Source organism: Lepisosteus platostomus, chromosome 24, assembly GCF_059453375.1.
Source record: "Lepisosteus platostomus isolate fLepPlt1 chromosome 24, fLepPlt1.hap1, whole genome shotgun sequence".
Taxonomy (NCBI): Eukaryota; Metazoa; Chordata; class Actinopteri; order Semionotiformes; family Lepisosteidae; genus Lepisosteus; species Lepisosteus platostomus.
This window is the reverse complement of record NC_142634.1, coordinates 15,515,998-15,535,890: the sequence shown is the minus strand read 5'-3', so window position 1 is coordinate 15,535,890 and position 19,893 is coordinate 15,515,998. Positions and strand designations below refer to the sequence as shown.

Below are 19,893 nucleotides of genomic sequence, written 5' to 3'. Positions count from 1 at the left end.
ATAATTGTTATGTAAAAAAAACATAAATAAAAATTGAAAACAAAATCTGACTGGGAAATGCGTCATGGTTCCTGTCAGTTTGCTATTTTAAATTAATGATGGTCACACCAGCATTTGGTTTGAGGTGGGTCATTGATTTCCAATATATATCTGTACAGGCTTCCAATACGGAGCAGAGTGTCGAGTACAGAGAGCTGTCAGCCCACAGGGGAAATCCATTTAACCCTTTCCACACAAGAAGCCTCACCTAGAATAAGACCCGGATAACATATTCACATAGACAGGGTGGAAGGATGCGAAGAACCTTATGCTTCTTAAAAGTTAGATCATTTCAGAATTCATACAGTGCCTATAGAAAGTCACATCCTTTCCAAAGTAATGCATTTGGCAGCCAAACAGCCTGAAATTAAGACAGGTTAAATAAGAATTTATTGTACCTTTATTTACACACTGTAATGCGGTAAGGAAATTTACCTTTAACACGACAAGGGACTGTAAGAACATAGCCAGAGCAACAGTGGAGCTGCTAAAAGGTTAATGAAAAGGTAAATATCCTTGAATGGGCCCTGATCCCATTCCAGTTGAAAGGCTGCAGTCCATCAACAGTCCCCTCGCAATCTGTAGGCATGGATGGGCAAACATGGCCAAATCTAGGTGGGCTATGTTGGTACAGACCTATCCAAACAGAACTATTCAAGCAAAGTACTAACTCAGTATTCTGTACACTTATCTAGCCCATTTTCATGTGTAATAGTTTTCAGAATGGTAGAGTATTTGTTTTTCTCTTGGAGGTTGTGTTACAATTGTAAATGTGTACAATTTACAATGTGTAAATCAAGGGCAAATACATTCTGATATAATGTGTCTTGATTTCAGGCTGTTAGGCCACAAAGAGTGTTACTTTGGAAAGGATGTATAGTCACTGTATATTACAGTAATGCCCAGACTGATAGGGTGTTCCTGTGAACTATCACTGGCAATGAGGAGTGTGTGTGAATGAGGATCCACATTACAAATCAAGGGAGCTGCAGAAAAACCTTTCTTTCAAGATGAATGACATATTTGTAGTTCTTTTAACAAGGGGATTGATCATTATTAGAAAGTGAACTGCTTCATGTAAACAAGGTAATGAGATCTCCTCCTATTCCTTCACAATGCAAGCCCTGCATGTAATAGACAGCCAGACTCCCATGTCTCCGCTGGATGGACAGCCTATGATGGGTTAGCAATGTACCTGAGAGATCTGTGCAACTGGGCAACGTCTACCACCCAGACAGCAATGGAAACCAGCGGGATAAAATGTGTTGTTGTGGTGGTTACAACCAGCCAGCTTTATCTATCCTATATCTATTTGTAAGACTGAAGCTCTGGAATGGATATTCCCAAAGCCTTCAGCAGCACTCAAGTATCCCGTTCTACTTGAACTGGATGATAAAACAAATATACACCAGAAAACAGAAAAACAGATCCCTTAATCTATCACGCGGCTGTTAGGATGAAGACTTGCAAAGTTCACAAGATGGGACGAATTTCATGTTCATGCTTTCTTGAAAAAGCAAGATTCCAGGGCAGCTGTGCAAAGGAGTGGTCAGGACTCTGGACTTATAACTGAATCTTGTGTTTGCATGTCCTCAGTGAGACCCTGCTGTACCTCTGTCCAAAGTAAGTACTTTACAAATTTAAAGTAGACTTAGTTAAGTAACAAAAATAAGTCTCTTTGAAAAAAGCATCATACAAAATAAAAATAACAATATTTCAAGACAGTGACACAAAAAGAAGTACAAAAGTCACCATTAACATCATATTTATTGTTATTTAGTTGCTCAATAAAACATATACAGATATATACAATATGCATGAAAACAGAAGACTGCACTTTACATATTATTTAAAAAAAGAAAAAAACTCATTTTGTGAGTTATCGTCACAGTCTTCTATCCATTGTTTCCAAGATCAAATTCAACAAAAGAAGATTTAAAGATTACAAGATTGCCTAACACACAGCAAAGTTTCTCTCTTATTTTACATGTGCAATACCAATACTTTTTTATTTCATTAAAAAGATTTTTTCTAGTCAGTATTGTATACCAGTGTTTGAGCGATTTCCTAAGACGAAAAACTCTTCTTTTTATTACTTTTTAATCTTTTCTGTTGTAAAAACTCCGTAAAGACACAAATATAGAGCATGATAATACTTGGAAGATACACCACAGATAATCTTCAACCAACTAGACTGGAACTTGATCAGCTAAAAGCCAGGAAACTACTGCACATAGAACAGTGAGCAATGGCATCTAAAGGAGCTAGATTCTGGTGCAGACACTGGATCTGCCCAACTGGATACATGATCCATGTTTTGAGAGAGTATTTTAGCACAAAAAAAAGAAGGGAAATAATTTGTTACATGCTTCTTCTCAATCACTCTTTTCCTCATTCACATATGTCTGTGGTAGTTGTTGCTGTCAAACCGAAGCAGTAAGGGACATCCTGTCTGGGACCAACAGCAGAGAAGGACAATAATCTGGGCTGGATTCACCTTCGAACACAGCACTGATTTAACCTGCTTATTGAAAAGGTGATCTGGTTAGCTGGGGACATGTGATGACATCTATCTGCTTTGAGTATGCATTGGTAACAGGTAAATGGCCATGCCCAAAACAGGGTAAAGCTCTGAACACAATGTACTCTCTGTTACTGCTGAAGAACTAGTTTGACACCTTTTCTGATGCTCGAAAAAAGGAATTAGAAAGAACACGATTAAAAGATATCACAGCTAATGGAAGCGAACAGTTAGGCTTCAAAAGAAAGATTAAATTTTTTTTTTTTTTTACTTGGGCTGGTTTGAGCTCATATCTGTTGTGCAAGTCACTCAGCTAACAGGTCTCAGAGCGCGTTGTATCATGAGCTGTCTATCCGAAGGGCTCAATTTACAGGCCTTCGGGGCTTTGCTCTAAAAGAGATCTGTTCACACAGGCCCATGGCACAGTATGCGTCACTGAAAAACAAGCCTTTCCAATCCCATTTGCGCTGCAGATACATCTCATTTTGCTTTAAAAATAAAAACCAAAAACACTGCAAACATTCTCTCACCCTTTTGGCACATTCAGTTGATTTACGTTTTTGACTAAAATCTCCTTTTTGCCATTTAAAGATTTTAGACCCAAGATTAAAAGGTACACACAACTCTTCATTTTAAATCGAAAAGAAAATCTAAAAAGGGTTACCTGTATTTTTGCCAACATTGTTTTTGTTTATCTCCGCAAAGAAAAGACAATCATCAGGTCACAGTCAGCTGAAGTGCATTCACACAACGGAAAATGAAAACTTGTTTGTCCGATAAAAATTATTTTCGAGGCCAACTCAAATGGCCTTTAATATTGCTTTTATAATAAGATTTTCTCAAAAGGGATCTGAGGAGATATACAAAAGGACAACTCAGCCCGCAGATCAAGAGAACAAAAGAGTAGCAGAAAGTCTGCTGTTGTCTTTTTAATAGGAAAGACAAAGAGAGTGGCTCTAGTTTCTCGTTTAAGAATTTTGGGCCGACAGAAGCACTCGGTCCTGTACAAAAATACAGCACCGTACTGGTTTAAAATCCAATTATTCCTATTTTTAAATAGCTTGAACTGGTCATAACAGGGTACAATCTGGTTCTATACGGCCTTCCTCCTTTGCAGGCTTCGTACATTAACCAAGTGGGTGAAATAACAGGGTCTCAAGAACATAACTGTCTCAGGGGTAGAACATGAAAGCAGAGAGCAACAAGGGACATGTTAGTGAAAAGTTTTAAAAGCAAGCAATAGCATTTTGTTACGCATTCTGACAACAATCTCAGTGGCTCTATGGCAGCCTGGAGCCGGTAGAATGTGCTGCAGTGAAGAACCTGCTTCAATGAGATTTCTGCCCTAGTACGGCCAGCAACTGTTTTTGGTGAAAAAATAACCGATATTGGGGAATACTTTAGGAGACGCAAATTTTCACATTTCCAACTTGAAAGGCCACATATGGGCAGTTTTTGGGCAGGAACTCTTTTTCCATCGTGGCGTTCCCTGCTGTTACTCTTGCTCACTCTGAGACAACTCCATTCAGCCCTGGCTTGGACTCTCCCCCCTCCCCCCGCCCACCCAGTCTGGGGTATTAAACTAGTCTGAGTTAGCTATATCTAAAGGAGAAAGGAAGAAGAACTTAAAAAAAATAATAATTAGAATAACGATTAAAAAATAACTGCGCTGGTAGAAAACTAAACACTGGTATCATACTGTAGTACTTTTTTTTTGTTGTTTTGTTTTCTTAAAAAAATGTTGAGGTTTACAGGTGCGAATGCCACTCTACAGGTTCCAACCACATAGAAAAGTCCCACCTGACGGTAGTGGCCCCCTTATTATTATTATTATTATTATTAGTTTTTCTGTAGAAAAGAGAAAGTCATTTTAGTCAGGTGAGGGCGGCCACAAAGGTGCCGAAGCGGTTGGAGATGTCGGAGTGCAGGGATCGCCAGGACGGCACCGGGCCCCGACTCTTGGCCTCGCCGATGTCATCCGTGCAGTGGACTGACAGGCACTGGAGATGGCTGCCGTTCGGCCCCGTGGACGAGCTCTTGTTCGGAGGGAGGTCAGGGGCTGCAGGAGAGAAACACAACGGACGCGGTGACTCTGCTGTTCCCCGCGCGGCACACACACACCGCTCGGCGATTTTAACCCAGCATTCAAGTTTCAGGCGGTTCATTTCTTCACTTGGCACAATTAAAAATACTTTGGTAAGCAGTAAAATCTTCCATTCCCCAGTCAGTGCTTTCTTTAAAACCAATTTCATTTTGGACAGCACCTTTTATTTTAGCAAGCGATAATGTGAAGCACTTGACAAGGCAAAACAAAGCAGACAGCACAAGTAAGCAACCAGCACGTACCAATGAATTCATTTGATTCTTATACGCTGGAAGAAACAATTAAGAAGAGCCCAATTCAATACTGTCTCTTACATATATCTTTAGAAAAATTACAAAAATAAAACAAATTGAAATGCAAAATGCAAAAGGAGAGGGATAAGAAACAAAGTAAACGGGAGCTCATAACAATTTGGAATAAAAGGTTTTGTTGAAAATGCTGCTCTCACTGCTTTGTTGCTCTGTCAGGCTGGCTGGCTGTGAAGTGCTTATGCAAACTTAATGACCCAGCTGGGCATTCAAGATAAAGCCCACTGCGAGATCATTACCACCATAATTGGCTAAACTCCCTGGGTCTGCCTGGGACTAAAGAGAGAGCCATTGATCACAGCTGGGGTTAAATAATGTTTCAGCCCCCAGAAGGTGCCAATGCTTCTAATGACAGCAGCTCTCCCGACTTCCCTTTAAAATGCAAATGTGAGGGAACCTTTAAAAAAAAAAAAAAAATTTCACCCCAAATTCTTCTTTCGGAAAGGACAGTAGAACAGTGCAAAGCCCCCCACCACCACACATACACACACGATCTTATGCAGTTTGAAAGCCTGGATGGGCTCTCCAAAAGACTCCAGTTTTTATTGCGAAATGCAGACATCTCATTGGCTAAATTCACTGTTCCAAACTGTGGATCAAAATGTCAAGACCGGGACAAGAGTTGTGTATGGTCAGTCTTTAGTCAGATGGACTTGAGAATGTCTCATCCACCTACACTGTTGTTTCCTTTAAATAAACAACATAAAAACTGTGAATAACCTCTCTTCTTGTCACATGTGAACTATGTTTAAGAAGACCCACTGCACTAACATCTTTTAAATGTGTCTCTCTGACTCTTTATGCTCTATGGACAAAGCTATAGAAACAAGCCCCAAGGAGCTCTCTGACCTGGGCACTCAGGTCATCAGCTCTTGCTACCTCAGTGCTCTCAGATGACAGGCATCATTGAGCACTTGTCATCACCTGATCTTCATGACCGGAAAGCTCACCATTCACCATAAGTCAGACACCACTTTCAACATTGTAGCTGAGGAGGAATCAAAGAGAATACTTTCTGAATTCATAAACCACCTACTTTTATTCCCAGTCAACAGAAAAACCAAGATTTTAAATTAGAAATTATAATTTGTATATTTGTCATAAATGATATTTGTACCATGATTCCTCACTGTTGACAGCTGTCCATCCCACAAACAAAACAAAACAAAACTTTATCAGGTTAAACTCACAAAGAAACTCAAAATTTGTACTTTTTAAATCTACAGATTTTATTTTTTATTTTCCTATTACTGCAGGGCTAAAAAATAATCTTGAGTTTCAAAATCCATATTTTGGCATGTGTCAGAATTACCAAGGAAATATGAATTTAACTTTCCAAAGGAAAGAAAAAAAAAAGAAAAGGCTACATACTGCCAGAGGGTAATGGAGATTGATTTGATTAACATTCTGTGTCTACGAGTAAAATTGCTGTTACTAGGTGAAAATTAATACACAGACCATCTTCGCTCAAACCTGTAAAAGATTGATGAGCAAAAATTGCTAACCTAAACTATATGTAAAAACACACTTTGTCATGTCCTCTTCCCTGGAATTAAGGCTACTGTAGGCAGTGCCCAAGAGAATGAGACAGTTCCATCACTAAAAGAAAGACAGAAGGAAAGAAAAATTACCCAATTCATTTTAGGACCATTAGCATTTAAATTATATGAACAACACTGTGATGTGAAGCATTAACATTAAACTCGGATATCAACACGATCATCATTTCTTGGTTTGATAAGAAAGAGGATCTACATATTCCTTTAATTCTGTTTCACAACACAAAGACTAGTTCATTAAAAGACAAATTCCGGAAATGTAAAACTCCTATATATTGCATGCCATGGCATGTCCCACTGTCAAAAGGTTTACTGCCATTAAAATCAGATAATTTAATGGTTCAAGGGAGATACATTATCCTTGCAAAAGAAATACAAGAAGGATTTTAATTACAAATGGTATGCTTATAACAACAACACACTGGGATCCAGAAAGAAAACATCAGTGATTAATCCTGTTGAATTAATGGTTGAACCACCCAGTGCTGTCTGGACACTCATTTATTTAAAATCCCCTATCCACTTATACAGTACCAACCACCTTGACCCTGTCATGGAGCAGAAAACAGAACAAGAATTTAGCCCTACTTCATTATTTTTAACCAGTAAATTCAATGGAGAACAAATCAGTTATATGCTGGAGCACATTCACTTATATAGCAGGGCATTTAAGAACACAATCTAAGTGAAACACACTGCACAAGAAAACAGCAGCAATGACTCATCCAGCAATTTAACTTATAACCCGCTAGTCCTGAATCCAGAACCCTACCTACTATTCTCTACTGCTGCTGCAAAATAAGTAACAAAATGCATTTATCCCCTCAAGCTGTTGTTACAGCCACAAAATAAAAATTCTAAGAAATGAAAAAGCATTGTTCAGTCAGAAGACACTGCTGTTACCCAGAGAGGGGAATTAGGTCTGTGTCACCCAACCTGCCAACACCACCCTGCACCTGCTTTCTGGGGACTGACAAGCCCCCCCCCACCACACACACACACACACACACACACACACACACACACACACACACACACACACACACACACACACACTCCTAGAACTGTGTAATTAAAATCTGAAAATGTCAGGGGTGTAGCTCAGTAGGGGAACTCATGCCTTACATAAATGAGGTCCTGAGTTCAATCTCCTCCACATGTGTCTTACACATGAAGTAAATAATAGGCACTTCTTTATGCAAAGTGTTGTGGGAGCATGGAACAAGGTAATATCCCATCTTCTTCCAAGAAACACCTGGATGAGATTGTTGGCTACTTGGCTACTTACTACCAGACAGGCTGGATGGAGCCCAAGGGTTACAACAACACTTATGTTCTTTTACTCATGTAAAAGTATTAAAAAGTGAGATGGACTAATTTCCACTACTGGTGAAGATCTCAGATTATCCCCACAGTAAAAAAAGTCTTACAAACGTGAAAAAAAACTTCACAGCCATACTTAACATTTATTTATTAATTTATTAGAAAACTATGCTGTAGCATGTAATTGTATTTTTTCTGAAATACTGTCACTATTTTTACAAAACAATTAACTGTTGTTTACCCAGAACTGCACATCACATTTCTTTTGATCTGTGCAAACTTTGTTTATTTGAACATGCTGCCTCTCAAGATGGAAAATGCAGACAGAAACACCAGAATCTCCCGTGAACTTAAAAGTCAAACACTCGAGTATGGACAATTCACAGTGCTGACAGGACTCTGACAGCCACTAGACAGCCCCTACTATAGCATGAGCCAAAGCGAATTACAGGTAAATCTATTTTTATCTTTAAATCTTACTCTTACATTTGTATGCAGGAATGCTACACTAGCAGTTTCAGAGAATTTTTTTAAATATACACTCTGAGGGGAAATAATATTTGTCAGTTCCAAAGTATAGTTTTATACTAATCATTATATTTCTTAAATCCCCAAAATAAATATTTTTATTGATACTTGCCTGAGAGAGGGGGTTTAGAGAGGGGCTTCCAAAAAATTAAAAATGCTAAATTGCTCTGTAGAACTAGGGAAAGTTAATGAATTCATAATAGCCCCTTGCATTTACATAATGCTTTTCATCCAAATGGATTCTAAACTGCTGTACATTTACAGGAGGGGACCTACTTCATTCATTCACTGAAGCGCTGCATCTAGCTGGGTGATGCAAGATTGCCAATAGCCCCACTGGACTACAAATTACAGAAGTGAGTAATTGATTCACCAACGGAAGTTAGGCAGAACTTTATGAAGGTTGCACTTTACAAGTCTAGAGTGAAAGGTAGCTCGAACAGTAGGGTTAGCACTCCCTGAGTGTTTTAAACACCGCTGTGGGATTTAAAATAAAAAAGAAAGTAGACAGCACCTTGGTGGCTTGTCTCATCCAATGATTACATGATCACAGCAGAGTGTCCCCAGTCTCCATACCGATTTGGACTAGCAAATATTCGTTCATCAACACCACTGGATTTTTCCGGGAATCCCACTACTGGTCAGTTCCTAGGCTTAGCTTCTGGGATCGGACAAGATCAATCTACAGGTCAACATTATACAGTATGTATGTGTAACTGCAGGCTGCCACTCCTGGCACAAATATAGTCAGCATAATTCCAGACGACAACATTTAATGGTTACTAATATTAAAATTACCAGTAGTAACAACAGGAGTTGTATTGTGTATCTTTGCAAGCATAAATCCCAACTGCTGTTTGTCATCCTATCATGTTCCAATTTTGCTCTTAAAGCAGCGAGTGCTATAAAGAATAACAGCATGACTTCTGCTGCTTGTAACTGCGGGCTGTGCATGGCAATCCAAGCAGCAGCACCCCTGTATCACGGACTGGACAGCAATCTCCGGTGTCCACTGGCAAGGCATGTCCTTCAGGAGCCCGGTATCCCCTTGGCCCCCTCTCCCTGCCAGCTGCCAGCTCTTCCTACTGGAAGAACGCAGCAGTAACGCAGTGCTCACAATGCAGCCGTGCCCCGAGGAGGTGGACGCTGCCACTCGTACAAAAGGCCGGTCTGGTAAAAGGTCAGGCGGCCGACTGCGTCCTGCTGCACGCCCTGAGCCAGCCTAAGGAGATTCGGAGTGGAAGGAAGGAGGGAGGAAGGGAGGATGTGGAGAGAGAGAGAGAGAGAGAGGAGGTCGAGGGGGGTATAGCCACGGGGCTCATTCCTCTCACCTCTTCCAGTCCCCTGAGACAGTGTCAGCCCCCCACCCCCACCCACATATCCTTGGCCGTGCTAAGGCCGTCCAACAATGCGCCGCTGCATGGGCACAGCAGGCAGTGACCTGCCCTCAATACCCAGCCGAGCGTTCACAGCCGCCTGACACGGCCCTTCCAGGCCTACTGACCCTGCGAGGGCCCTGCTCCTGCCTACCTCGCCTCGCCTCAGTCTGAAGGCCGGGCCAGCCCCCGACACCCCCCAGAACGCTGATCCAGAAACCTCTCAAGCTCCTCACGTGCTCTCAGTCCCACTGCAGCTAAAAGGATCAGAGTGACGAAACAACTCTTCCTCAAAACACTAAAAGATCAGCCGTATCCATCTCATTTTCTCATTTTGACATATTTTACTTGAATTTTTTGGCATGCAATAAAATTTATGTTATTTTGCCCTATTGTGTTTTAAGGCTTTATAAAAATGAATAAAAAGAAAAGCGTTTTACTCAAAATCTTGCACTGATAAGAGGATTCATACATTTCTTTTTCCAGATCTAAACATCTTTCCAGGCGCACAATTGCTTTCAACATATTGGGAATGGTAAAAAGAAAACTGATTTATGCAACTTGTCAATTTACTTAGAAGCCTCTGCATCAGGTTTAAAAAGGAGACAACAAGCACTTGGTGTAAATGAGTGCAATGAGAGCACACTCCACTCCAGAAAGAAGCCAAGACAACATTTCTAATTGTTCAACACCCCATTGAGTAGTTCCTGCAGCTGCTTGCAGTTTTTGAAGGAATGGTGTTGAATCAAAACTCTGAGGTCAGTCTATAAGAACTGGTATTTTTATAGAGCTCAGAAACTTGCTGCTGATTCAAGACATTATCACATCAGTAGCACAAAAATATCTTTGTGGCTTTCAAAGAGTAAAGCTTTTCCACTAACACATTTTAATTTTAGAACTACATATAAAATAATTTACTGCCAATTTCTTTGTCATAGAGAAAAAGCAGTTACCACCTTTTTCTACAAAGATGTGATAATAGAAATTTCTTATTAATTTTCTCATTAAAGATACGATGATAGTTCTGCCCGGAATTAATGATGTACAGTGCCTATTTGGTTAACTGTCTAGTTCTTTATTGGCAGAGATTATTACAGCAAAATCATTAATAGCAAAACAAAAACTGTTTTAAGTACTGTTTATGTAATTTATTTAAAGATGTACACTATGGAGACTAAATTAAAGTATTAAGGAGATTAGTTGGGTAGCTTAATTGGGGCTGTGATGGTATAATGAGAGGTGTTTTGTATCCAGATTTGTGTATAAATTGACTTGGTATTACTTATTTACATGAGGTATACAGTAAAACATTAAACATACAATAAAACTGAGTCCTAACTAAAAAATAGACAGTTTAATTTTAAAAACTAGTTTCCTATAAAGAAATGTTTTTCAACATGTCCTAAAAGTGTTTTGGTGAATACATTTGATGGACATTTCCATATGCAGTCTTTTTCATTGTAGACTATATTTTTGTTTCAAATGCTGGAATGGAGTGTGTTGCCCAATGACAAGTTATACTGGTCAAGTTTAAAGAAATGCAGTTTTTACTATTTCAAATTAAGTGATATAGAAGATATCCTAAAAAGTATACAGTTTTTCATTAAATAAGCCTAACAGAGAAGAAAGTAGTGCCAAACCATTTATTTGATAAACTCATTACCTCACACATGTACTCTCTCTGATTTCCCCTCAGGTGCATAACTTTGATTATTCTATCAGAAGGCAGCTAAAACACAAAAGCTGCACACTCTAACTACACCACTGCTAAAAATGTAACAATAAAATTATACAACCTCCACAGGCATAAATTGTATCTTGTATGCCGTCTTCCCGGTAATTATAGTGAACAATTTGTCTAAAATATCTGTTTGTAAAATGAATTTGTTAAAGAGCATTCATTTCTAATTGTAGATTATTTGTATGTATTTTCCTTTTTTCCATTATACACTTAAGATAGTAAAGTTTGGCGTTTTGCTACTATGTGTAACATTTTTTCCACAAACAGTTTCGAATCTGACTTGAACTGCTGTTTCATCTGTCATTTTCACTGCATGCATATTAACTGTTACCTGTAGTTCGTAGCTGTGGCACTTTTCAATCAGCCGTATCTTCAAATGCTCCAACAATTTATAATGGCAAAGAAGATGGATATCGAAACATCTACCGGCTTGGGTTTCTTTTCTTGTTTCCTACAGCTTTTCTTGTTAGCAGCAGTTAATAGAATGCCACATGTCGTAGTGCAGTCTTTTGCAGTCCTATGGATATCTCACATACATAATCAGGAGCCTTAGCTTTGATTGAATTCACAGGACAGGGAACAAAGTGACAGTCCCATCCTACCTTATCAGCTCTCTATTAAAAGGTCTAAATGGGGTCTTTGGAAAGCTGATCCCGTCCACAAAGCGATCAGCGAGGAAGGAGAAAGGAGGTGCGGGGAGGATGAACAAAGAGTCAACTTTTTATACTTAAAATACTGCTCCACCAGCAGCTTTCCAGCACTCCTGCATTAACAGCCTGCAATCTAAGAGCCGATGACTACCTCCAGAAATGAAACCAACCGAAAAGACCCGTCCAGCTGGTTGACGGTCGTGGGAATGGCCTTCCCTTGGTCCTTCCCAAAACTCCTCGGTCGCTGGGAGAAAGAAAAACCTAGACTGTCTTCCCCTAGTTCAGCCACACTGAAACCTCCCCTGACTCCAAAAACAAGACACTTTCATCCAGACAGGGGATTTACATTTTCACAAAAGCCAAAGGCACGTTTACATCCTTCCACATTTGTCTGGAAAAGGATTCCCTCTCATAATTATATATATATTTTACTTTTACCTTGAAATATCTCCCATTCCTCTTTGGAGCCTCCAAAGTAATTTTGTATTTCCCAGAAGTAGGAATCTCCAGCAAGCATTATGTTTTTACAATGACTTGCTAGCAAACCTTTTCTCCTAAAAAAATCAAAAGGATGGCAGTCAGTTGAACCGCTCTGCAAAGAGGGAAGACATGAAACATGTGGGGAAAAGGGAAAAGAAAAAGGCAATTCTGCATGTCAGCCTCTCTCCTGCGCACAGCTGCTAACAGCTGAAACGTCTCATTAGAATAATTTTTGCCGATATCTTCTTTTTACTGAGCTCCGTCTCTCTACAGCCATATGTTCCGATATAATCTGAACTGTGTGCATAAAATGAATTTGGTCAAAATTTATAGAATTAGAAGGGCCATCATTAACAGGTTGTCATTTTTCTCCATGGTAGGTGATATTAGCTGCTAAGAAAAAACTCCAAGAAGCAGGCATTTTTCAATTTTTCAACATACTTTACAAATCAGAAAATATTTACTTGACAGATTTAGAAAACTAAGATTTAACCTACTTTAAAATATATGACTATGAAAGTAGCTGCGGGGCCTGGTGGGTGGTTAATAAATTACAAATGAATAATCTACATTATTATATTTGCAGTGATTTGACCCTAAAATTAACTAAATGTTAAAAGGCTGTTATATAGTTATGTTTTAAAACGATTTTACTTTAAAATGTTAGAATGACACAACATATAATTCCTAGAAGGCTTGACACGAAGATTTCAGGTGTAATTTCTAGGCTGTTTTTGTGGAAATTATAAAAAAGAGTCCTTTTAGTTTGGAAGAAATACTGTATATCTTTTACAATGTAGGAAGCAGATGACTAAAGCAGTTCACCGCAATACAGGCCCTGTTGATGTGCATTTTCACACAACAACAATTTTACAACAAATAAGGTAGCTGCAGCCAGTTCTGGGATTAATTTGTGCAGGTCATTGCACTTCTATATCTCATACTGTGTGATCTGTTGCCTTTCTTAAATCAATTTATAATTTTTACGTTGCACATAAACAAAATACGAAACATACAGGTGCAGAATTAACAAATTTGCTCTTTTGTAAGACTCAGAACCTCGTGAGATAAAAAGATTCATTCCTAACTGTGGAATAAAGAAGAACTGAAAAGGAAGATACAAGTGAAAAAAGTACAAAGTTCTTTACTACACTTGAGAAATTCTTTCATAACTGAATTTTTAAACTCCAGAGTTTATATTTAAAAGGACAGAAAGTCATACAAATTGCAGTAAAAATCTAAAAGCCAAAGATTTAAGGCTTACAGCAGTAAATAGGCAATGTTTCTGATTACTCCTTATTCTAAAATGCTTTAAAGAAGTAATAACCTGAATGGTAAAATACACAGCATGAATAACATCAGTAATTTTATCATTGGAAGGAATATTTTAAAAATTACAATTTCATAGCACTATGAAAGGCAGCCAAGTTCTGACGGTTCATTTTAATGTAAATCCCCAAAGTTTAAATGCTCCATTTTAGCTTCAAAGAAGCAATATATTTTTTATTATGCTTTTTTTCATTCCAAAAGCAAATTTAATGTAGCCTTCTCTTAGCACATTACTTGCAGAATCAAATACAGCTCATCTAGTGAAACGAAATAACATGACTTGTTTCTGTCAGTTTGATGTCTGCTGCTTGCTAACCCGCAGATTTTCATTCCTCCTACTACCTCAACATACAACCTATCGCAGCTGCAAATTCAAACATCGCAAATAAATAACCTGCAACTGTCATGAAAGCAAAGCTGGGCGGTTTTATTAAAGTTTTGTTTTATTGCTGAATGTGTAGCGCTTGATCTCCAAAATCCAAAATTCCATTTGTGTGATACTAGGTGACATTTATGTGCGTTTAGGATTCTACACCGAAGACGTCTGGCTGGTAATAAATGTATAAACATATGCTGTGGGTACTATAATGTACAATGATGACTACATAACAAAGAAAGAGACTGATGTAAAAATGTTAGGCACTAAACTGGGTTTCATTTTGCACAATATGTATTTTAGGTCTGTCAGTCAATGTCTTTTACTTATGTTATTCTGCAAAAAGAACTATAATGAAAAACAAAACCAGAAGTTAAAAAAAAGCTCTTGAATACATTTTAACGCCTTTTATGCAATGGCTGTGAGCAAAATTGTTGGTGGTTGTTTACTTAGGCTGCATCACAGCATCAATATTTGCATTTATATCTACATCTAAACCATTCTTTCACGAGCCTTTATGCAAAAAAGAATAAAACTTTTGTTTTACGAACAGAAATGATGGATTTCCCAAATTTTCTTTTACTTTGCTAATTTTCCTTAAATGGATTGATGTATTTGCATTAATAGACCACAAAGAAAAATAAATAAGACTGGCTGCCTCCTGAAAAAAAGCCCTAGTCATTACAGATTATTCACAGTTTTATAAAAATAACTAATTCTGTTGGGGTTTTTTGCCCACAAATCTAAACTGAGAGTTAGATCTAGAAAATGTGTTTTAGACTGAGGATCAAAACACATTTATATCTTTATCAATCACACTATCTCCACTCTGTATAGACATTAAATTATATACTTAAAGGACTATAGGCGCTGTGTAGATAAAGAGAGAAAAGCAGTCTGGTCAGATGTCTTTGTAAAAATTTAGAACACAAGGCCTTGAAAAGCGGGTTAAGAGACATTCTTAAGACACAGTTGGAAATTCTGAGGGAATAAAGCCTCTCTTTGAGACTACACCCAGGGACCCATTCTAATCTGGGCAGACAGCAGTCGGGCCTGGACTCCGCATTCCGTCCCAGTTCTCCTAGCAGGCCAAGAGGAACACAAACAAACCGAGGAAAGACAAGGGGGAAAAACACAAGCAAGAAAGGTTTCATTTTCAGGGCTGGAGAGCTGGGCCCCCTGCCGAGTCCCTTCTCCTTTAACCCTTTCTCGGCAGGAATGTGCTGAAAAATATGTGAGCGAGCTTCTACCACAGGTCTGATGAATTAAGAATCATTTCAAACAGAGAATATGCTACTCAGCATTGTGTTCAGATGTTTTCCATAGTATAGTCCGAAAATATCTCTGTCTCTAAAGGAATGTATTTAAGATAGTTTGTAAATCAAAGCACCAAAAAAATCTAATAAATGGTGGAGCCCACAGGGGGCTTGAGATGGTCCGAACAAACCGAGGAGTCGCATTCTCAGGCCTTAAAAAATAAAGGTAAGTGCAATTTGAGGACACAGTTCTCTATTCTGGTAGAAGGCTGACTCAGTTAATGACACCCAATTTATCTTCTTGTTCAATAAATTAAACTGCGGACGAGCCCAGCAGTTTCCAACAAAATAAAATCAAACCGCCACATGCGTAAAATGTCAAAAACGCTTCGCTCCTAGTCTCAATTTTAAAGAGTTCCGTGCAATCAATTTAAAAAGCTGAACTGATTTCTTCTTTTTTTTTTTTTACCGGGTATGAGATGATTTTGATACAGTGTCTCAAGCTCTCAATCTGAACATCCATTTGGAGTTTTTTTTTTTATTTTGCCATGCTTCTATGCATGTTAAGCGGATAAAGAGAGCTACGCTCCGTCAGTGTGACCGAGACTGATGAAAATGCACTCCCCGTATGTTCCTCCAGCACCCCAAGGGTTAAGGCAGTGCTGCGGCCTTCTGAGTGTGGAGTGCCTGCCTGGGGCTTGTTGGGTATGTGTCTGTGATTGCGACAACTGGTCTTTCTGCCTGAATGCTCCTGGAGGGGCCCTGCCCTCGCCTTTCCCAAGCTCATGTGAACCTGCTGCAAGCTGTCCGCCACAGCACCCTGGCTTCCTCGGGCTTGTTAGCAGATAAGGCACTACTAACCTCTCCCTCCCTGCTGCTCCCGTCTTTGAGAAAAGGAGACTATAGACCCTCAAGTGGGTCACCTTTATAAAACGGAACCCTTCTGATTCTTGTCCACTTCTCTGAAATCTACCAACACAATATTTGTAATCAATTACCCTCAGCAACAGCAATACTAACTAAAATACTCAGTTTGTTAGATATCTACATGTTCAAACCTGGTCAAACTTCCCTTTCTGAAATGCACTGGTTAAGACTTTTCAAGCCTCAAAAGAATAAGGCACAGCAATCCATTGGGATATAGATGAGGTTCATACAGACATTACAGACAGGTGACCTATCTGAGTATGAAGAGACAACATTTTATTTGACTGCAATATATGGAAACATCTCAGTTATTTATGATACTCACTATTATGCTATTCATTGCTCTTTAAAACTGATCTACAAATCTGTTCTTCATTACAAATACCTTTTTAACTCCATGTAGATAGTAATTAGTATGATTTTTATTATAAGTAATAAGAATGTATTTAGGTAAAACAGAGGTTTTCATATTGGAATGTTTCAAACACATGAGCCGGACAAAAATATTACATTGCAAGACACTAGGACACAATAGCTTGACAACTGCTTGCATACCATTGCCATTACTCATGGTGAAAATAATATAAAGCTGTTAGTGCCTCAGTAAAGCACGTCTAATGAGTGAACAGAAGAAGCTTACCAGTTTATGCAAAATAAGCAAAATAACAGAAAACTAAATAACAGCAAGGCAATGGATTGAAACTGTACATCAATTATTGGAGAAAGAAGCAAATTGCAAAGCAAATAAGCAAAGATTCCCAAAACATTTTCAAATCCTGATTAAAATCACGTTCTTTTCTTCGGGAATTATACATAGAGAATACGATGGACACCTCAATGTGACTAATGCTCAGAAACGAAAGGGTGCCTCTGTAACAGCAGAAGTCATAACACGGGGTCTCTGTCTGAACTTGAACTGAATGTCTTTGTTCAACATGGTGAATACAGTACGATACCTCATGATAACAGCAAACACAAAAGACTCTAACTTTCCTGAGCTGCTTAATGGCCAGTCACTGGGCCAATGGTAAGAGAGCCCTTTTGGATACAAAAATCATCAGGACACTAATAACCTAAAAGTAACAGATGAAAACGCAAATCACAGCCACAGGTGACTATTTGGACAAAAAAACAAACGATGTTAGAAATAAAACATTTTCATTTATAAGTAATTATGTTTTGAAATTTCTTAGCTGTTTTGGTTTACTCATGTTATTGTACTACCTCATAACAGGCAATGAGAGTCATATTTTTGGGAAGAGGTAAGCCTCACTGTTAATTATCACAGTTGGGTGCCTCTCGAACCAAATATGAACTCAGAACCAGCCTCTCACTGGACTGGCTGTAAAACCTCTTCTCTGGAAAGAGCTTTTACAGCATGGGGAGAGTGGGAGGCACAAGCACGATCCTGCTATCAGACGGTCTGCATTTTGAGGGAAGAGAAACAACAGGGATTAATGGGAGAACACAAGAATCACTTAAGAGGGCACTGGATACTACAATACAGGAAGTGCAATTGCACCAGGGCTCCTCTTGATACATCGGGAACATCAAATATTCGCTTACTGAAGTAGGAGCGTGCGCATTTAGTCATAGAATGCATACTGACTTTAAATGATAAAAATAAAATAGATAGGCTTAAAACAATAAGCATTTCTGCTATTCAAGCTTACAGCTATACAGTTTTGTTTCACACTAAGAATACATGATAAGTGGCTGTATGTAAACAACAATGCATATTTAAACTGAGCTTTCCAACAAGAATAAGCATGGAATCACAAGTTCCCATAAAGTTACGAACATCCTTTATTAGAAAAGACAAAGGCCCTAAGTTTAATGGTTTTCTGGTGAGTAAAACCATTTTTCCATTTCTAAATATAGGCATCTGAAGGCCAGTATTTAGTAATAGCTAATTTAAACTGACATATTTAAATCAATATTTTTGTTATATGTCTGGCTAATTTTACGATGTTTTTTAACTTGAATGTCCTCACTCATAGAGCCCTTACCCATTTTGAAAACCAGCCAAAGTATTTGTTGTATTTTAAATAAAATGTTAACAAATTAAAAAATATTGCATGGTGCTAAAAGTAGGAACCTTATGTACACCTTTATTTTGTATTACTATTGATTTTTCCCATAAAAACATGAAACTGATAGAAAAAATAAGAATCCCAACGAAATAAAGTTGGCACAGTGCTTCCTGAGTATTGCTTCTGGTTGAGTTTGTTTTACTCTGGGCCACGGAGCATTGTCTGACCTGCTATTACTTTCAAAGCATGATCTTTAGCTCCAGAATAGGTAAAAAAAAAAGTTTCTTGAAGGCATAAAGGTTAGTTTTTTTCCATCCTTCAGTTAAATATGGCATGGTTCCTGAAGGCTGGAACTCGGCACAATGTTGAACACGAGTGCAAGCTAGTTAACACACCAGAGCGGTACGAGTGATTTACTGCCATCCTAATAAATCACAATTGCGAGCGCTCACACTTCTCAGGATACATATAATTGTGATTTTTTTTTAACTCTTGACTCATGATCGTCTCTCTATACTTTCTGAAAACACTGCAAATCCTACCACATTCTGAGAGCAAACACACAGACTTCTTATGATGCAGGGGGAGGAGAATGTACAATCCTTCTACCAATCTCTCTGTTTTCCTTTTTCAAATCCCAATTCTGCAACACATTAACTGACAAAATTTAACAGACCATAAAAGACAAAGGCACCTCTTTCACACTTCATTCTGACAGGTACTTAACATTATCAAAAGAATTGTGTTCATTTTTGAACAGCCTTTAAGTATTTGCGTTGTTGGTTTATTTTTTCTCCCTTGTTCACAATTACAAACCGGACAGAGACAAAACCAGTTAGAAACGGTGCTCGTGTGGCTATAATTTTAATTTGTTAATAATTTGATTGGTCTTTCTTCCAAGAAAAGGAAAGTAAATGAAATACGTACATGACCAGTATTGCATGTAAAAGATGTTTTTGGAACTCAGTGTGATAGCAATAGGTTCACAGAGCTGTGGAGAAAAAACTCAATTATTTTATTGAAAAGTTTTGCTTAGAAGAAATTTCTCTGATGTCACAACTCATTTATCAATTTTTCAATATGAATTAAAGATACTCCTCAACAGAGCCTACCTGAGTATCTATATGCCAAGGAATATTACTGCTATTCACGGTACATCAGTGCTTTAATGGGGACATCACTGCTGTTTGACACATTGCACCTGTAACATGAGTTCTGTTCTATTTTCTTTTTGTCTTAAAATATTATGAAGACTGCAGTCTGCACTCCAGCATATGGGGATGCAAATTTAAATTAAGCAAAATTAAATTAGAATAGTAAGAAAAACAGAAGAAAAAAAGCCT

General features: G+C 38.4%; 1 protein-coding gene across 3 annotated transcripts in view; it reads right to left on the bottom strand.

Annotated features, from left to right (window-relative positions):
- Positions 1-19,893, bottom strand: part of mn1a (MN1 proto-oncogene, transcriptional regulator a) — a 61,542-nt gene that overhangs the window by 23,098 nt on the left and 18,551 nt on the right. Inside the window, exons 2-3 of one of the 3 annotated variants that reach the window (XR_015929704.1) lie at positions 12,588-12,703; positions 4,481-4,619 (exon numbers count right to left, since the gene is read on the bottom strand). The exons of 1 other annotated variant lie outside the window; for it this stretch is intronic. Coding sequence is in view for 1 of the 2 variants with exons in the window: in XM_088617686.1 (XP_088473812.1) it covers positions 4,435-4,619 (185 nt within the window). In the remaining variant the exon portion in view is untranslated. Of the gene's footprint in view, positions 1-1,787; positions 4,620-12,587; positions 12,704-19,893 lie in introns of those variants that run through there. One more of the 3 variants, XM_088617686.1, reaches the window with a different exon arrangement.